The sequence below is a fragment of the Colobus angolensis genome, unplaced genomic scaffold (genome assembly GCF_000951035.1).
Source record: "Colobus angolensis palliatus isolate OR3802 unplaced genomic scaffold, Cang.pa_1.0 Scaffold242, whole genome shotgun sequence".
NCBI classification, from domain to species: Eukaryota; Metazoa; Chordata; class Mammalia; order Primates; family Cercopithecidae; genus Colobus; species Colobus angolensis.
Window position 1 is genome coordinate 379,738 of NW_012115622.1, and position 4,694 is coordinate 384,431.

A 4,694-nucleotide genomic window follows, 5' to 3' on the forward strand; every position below is an offset into this window, starting at 1 on the left:
TGAGACAGAGTCTTGCTCTGTCGCCCAGGCTGCAGTGCAGCAGCGCGATCTTGGCTCACTGCAATCTCTGCCTCCTGGGTTCAAGCTACTCTCCTGCCTCAACCTCCCAAGTAGCTGGAACTACAGGCACGTGCCTCTACGCCTGGCTAATTTTTTTTGTACCTTTAGTAGAGACGGGATTTTACAATGTTGGCCACACTGGTCTCTATCTCCTGACCTTGTGATCTGCCTGCCTCAGCCTCCCAAAGAGCTGTGATTACAGGTGTGAGCCACCGCTCCTGGCCGAGGGGAAGTTTTCTTAAATTCTGAGGTTCTGGTCAGAGGTCAGCCCTAGAAAAAGTGGAGGGCTATGACTCAGTCCATGTTAAGGAGTCAGCAGGGCCAAGTGGACTTTCTCCCGGCTGCTCTCATGGACTCCAGGACTGGCCTCTCCTTCTGGGTGGGGCTGACTCATGCCCCAGTCCAGCAATTCCTCCTTGTGGAACAGACTCGGGGGGAAATGTCATAGGAGAGACCCCCATCCCCAGTAGGACTCTGACAGGAGTACTGACAAATACCCACTCCCACAGGCCCAGCCCTGACAACAACCCCTTCCCAGGAAGGCGGGGGGAAGAGTCTCCACCACTTACCTGGATCAAACCTCACCACCAGGAGACAGAGGATCAAGGCAGCCAGGAGGCTCTTTTTGAAGGGCAGAGAAAAGAAGTGGCTCACTGCAGAGTCCCAAAGCTGGCGAACCAACATCGGTAGTGACAGGAACTTGTGGGAGACAGAGCCTGGCCAGGGAGACAGAGCACAGCTTCAGGGGAGTCACGGGAATCAGATTCCCTGACCTCAACCTCTGCGCTTGCTTCTAAGAGCTGAGCAGGCTGGGCGCAGTGGCTCACGCCTATAATCCCAGCACTCTGGGAGGCGAGGCCAAGGTGGGCGGATCAATAGAAGTCAGGAGTTCAAGACCAGCCTAGCTAACATGGTGAAACCCCGTTTCTACTAAAAATTCAAAAAATTAGCCGGGCATGGCCACGTGCGCCTGCAGTCCCAGGTACTTAGAAGGCTGAGGCACAAGAATCACTTGAACCTGGGAGGTAGAGGCTGCAGTAAGCCAAGATCGTGCCATTGCACTCCAACTTGAGCAACAAGAGTGAAACTGTCTCAAAAAAAAAAAAAAATGCCGGCATGGTGGCTCACGCCAGTAATCCCAGCACTTTTGGGAGGCCGAGGCAGGTGGATCACGAGGTCGGATCATGAGGTCAGGAGATCGAGACCATCCTAGCTAACACAGTGAAACCCAGTCTCTACTAAAAATACAAAAAATTAGCCAGGCGCGGTGGTGGGCGCCTGTAGTCCCAGCTGCTCGGGAAGCTGAGGCAGAAGCAGCATTTGAACCGGGAGGCGGAGGTTGCAGTGAGCACAGTGAGCCGAGATCGTGCTACTGCACTCCAGCCTGAGCGACAGAGCGAGACTCCCATCTCAAAAAAAAAAAAAAAAAAAAAGCTGAGCAGAAGGGTACTAAGTATTGGCTAAAGCCTTCGGACCTTAACTGCAGATACTCTTGCAACTCTCATGAATATAAATGATTTTCCTCATGTATATTACTGATTTTGACTATGTATTATTTACTATATTGAATGAATCTTTGTAAAAGTTTTTTAAAACCTTTCAGAACGGCCAGATGCGATGGCTCAGTGCCCGTAATCCCAGCACTTTGGGAGGCTGAGACGGCCAGATCACGAGTTCAGGAAATCGAGATCATCCTGGCTAACACAGTGAAACCCCGTCTCTACTAAAAATACAAAAAATTAGCCGGGGCTGGGCACAGTGGCTCACGGCTGTAATTCTAGCACTTTGGGAGGCTGAGGTGTGTGGATCACGGGATCAGGGGATCGAGACCATCTTGGCTAATGTGGTGAAACCCCGTCTCTACTAAAAATACAAAAATTTAGCCAGGCATGGTGGCGGGTGCCTGTAGTCCCAGCTACTCAGGAGGCTGAGGCAAGAGAATGGCATGAACCCAGGAGGCGAAGCGTGCAGTGAGTGGAGATCGCGCCACTGCACTCCAGCCTGGGCGACAGAGCGAGACTCCATCTCAAAACAAAACCAAAAAAAGAGATGGTGACTTTCTGTCCATGGAAGTATTCACAACTAGACTAGATCATTACTCAAGGAAAAGGGCGGAAAAGATTCAGGGACCAGGGAAAGGGTCTGCAAATTAGTTTCTTATATTCCTTTGGCTATCCCAGCAGATCTCAGCTGCGTCTGTATTGGGGCCAGCATGTAAAGGAGGAAGGACATCCCACCCAGACCAGTATGGTGGAAGCAAGAGACCTCGTCAGAGGACTCCAGCGGAAAAATGACTTTCAAAAGACAAGTCAAGGTCCCAAGACCCAGCAACACCTTCCCATGTGGAGATTCTCCTTCCACTGCCAACTTCAGAGGGTCTGGGCTTCACTTTGTTAAGCAACTCAACAGGCCTCCTATTCTGTGATTCAAGAGTTATTTATAAAAAGAACTGCTCCTAAGCTCCCAGGAGTTTCACGATGGTCCCTGAGGTACAGTGCAAGGCCACAAATCCACTTTACAGAGGTCACAAAGGGATAATGTCCTACCTTCCTGGTTTGGCTTCTGGGCCTCCTCAGAGCCTGAATGTTCCTGTTTCTGCTGCTGCCTCGCTGTGTGAATGGCCTGAAGTACATCCAGTCGCCGCTCCTCACCAAAAGCTGCAGAGCCCACCACTAGCTCCTCAGCCTCCGACAAGCAGCCCAGAGGCAGCAGCACCCGCTGCACATGAAATTCTGCCAAGGCTCCATATTCTGGAAGGTCTTGGTTGGCTGGGTCTTGGAGCCAGGCACCCACCACATCCAGCACAGCTCTAGGCTCTTGCATTTTGCTGTATAAAAGAATGCTACAGTCCCCAAAAAACCCGATCCCAACAAAATTAGAGTCAGTGCTCAATGATTGGTTCATTTCTCACGACCACTATGCTTCTCCTATCCAACCCCTCCTCACTGTGCCCTCCAGCCCTTTCCGATGAAATGTTGATGCTAATGGGAACTTGCCATGACACACCCATCACTAACAGCATACTCAATGGGAAGCTGAAAGCCTTTCCTCTAAGATCAGGATCAAGACAAAGATGGCTACTTTGACTGGTTTTTTATTCAACATAGTACTGGAGGTCACACCAGAGCAATCAGGCAACAGAAAGAAATAAAAGGTATCCAAATTAGAAAGGAGGAAGTAAAATTATCCCTGTCTGCAGATAATAAGATCTTATATAGGGAAAACCCTAAAGACTCCACCAAAAGAGAGAACTAATAAACGGACTCAGTAAAGTTGTGGGATACAAAAATCAATGTACAAAAAAACAGCGTTTATATACCACTGGAAAAGAGACCAAGAAAACAATTCCATTTACAATAGCTACCAAAAAAAAAACATACCTAGGAATAAATTAAACCAAGGTGGTAAAAGATCTCTACACTGAAAACTATAAAACCTGATGAAAGAAGTTGAAGGGGACACAAAAAAATGGAACGATATCCTGTGTTCATTCATAAATTGGAAGAATATTATTAAAATACCCAAAGCAATCTACAGATTTAATGCAATCTCTATCAAAACACCAATGGCATTCTTCACAGAAATAGAAAAAACAATCCTGGTCAGGCGCGGTGGCTCACACCTGTAATCCCAGCACTTTGAGGGGCCAAGGCAGGCAGATCATGGGGTCAGGAGATCGAGACCATTGTGGCTAACACGGTGAAACCCCGTCTCTACTAAAAATACAAAAAAATTAGCCAGGCGTGGTGACGGGCACCTGTAGTCCCAGCTACTTGGGAGGCTGAGGCAGGAGAAAGGTGTGAACCCGGGAGGCAGAGCTTGCAGTGAACCGAGATCACACCACTGCAGTCCACCCTGAGAGACACAGCAAGACTTTGTCTCACAAAAAAAAATAATAATAAAAAGAGAAAGAAACAAAAATCCTGAAATTCATATGGAACCACAAAAGACTCCAAATGGCTAAAGCAGTTGTGGGCAAAAAGAACAAAGCTGGAGGTATCATATTACCTGACTTCAAACTATACTACACAAAGCTATAATAGTAACCACAACAGCATGGTTCTACTCTCATGGTATGGCATAAAAACAGACAAAATAGAACATAACAGAGAGCCCAGAAATAAATTCAGGCACCTACAGCCAACTGATTTTCAACAAAGATGCCAAGCACACACACAGGGGAAAAGACAGTCTCTTCAATAAATGGTGCTGGGAAAATCGGATATCCTTATGCAGGAGACCAGACCCCTACCTTTCCCCACACACAAACATTAACTCAAAATGGATTCAAGACTGAAGTGTAAAATCCGAAACTATGAAACTACTAGAAGAAAGCAAAGGAGAAATGCCTCACAACCCTGGGCTGAGCACGGGTTTTTTAAAGTAAGACCTTAAAAGCACTGGTAACAAAAGCAAAAATGGACAAATGAAATTACATCAAACTAAAAACTTCTGCATAGCAAAGGAAGCAATTAAGAGTGAAGAAACGGGCCGGGCGCGGTGGCTCAAGCCTGTAATCCCAGCACTTTGGGAGGCCCAGACGGGCGGATCACGAGGTCAGGAGATCGAGACCATCCTGGCTAACACGGTGAAACCCCGTCTCTACTAAAAAATACAAAAAAACTAGCCGGGCG

General features: G+C 47.7%; 1 protein-coding gene across 1 annotated transcript in view; it reads right to left on the minus strand.

Moving 5' to 3' along the window:
- The window catches only part of TUBA8 (tubulin, alpha 8), a 65,901-nt gene that overhangs the window by 58,399 nt on the left and 2,808 nt on the right, over positions 1-4,694 (minus strand). Inside the window, exon 2 of the mRNA XM_011945643.1 lies at positions 2,607-2,902. Coding sequence (XP_011801033.1) covers positions 2,607-2,693 — 87 coding nt within the window. The 5' untranslated portion in view covers positions 2,694-2,902. The remainder of the gene's footprint in view (positions 1-2,606; positions 2,903-4,694) is intronic.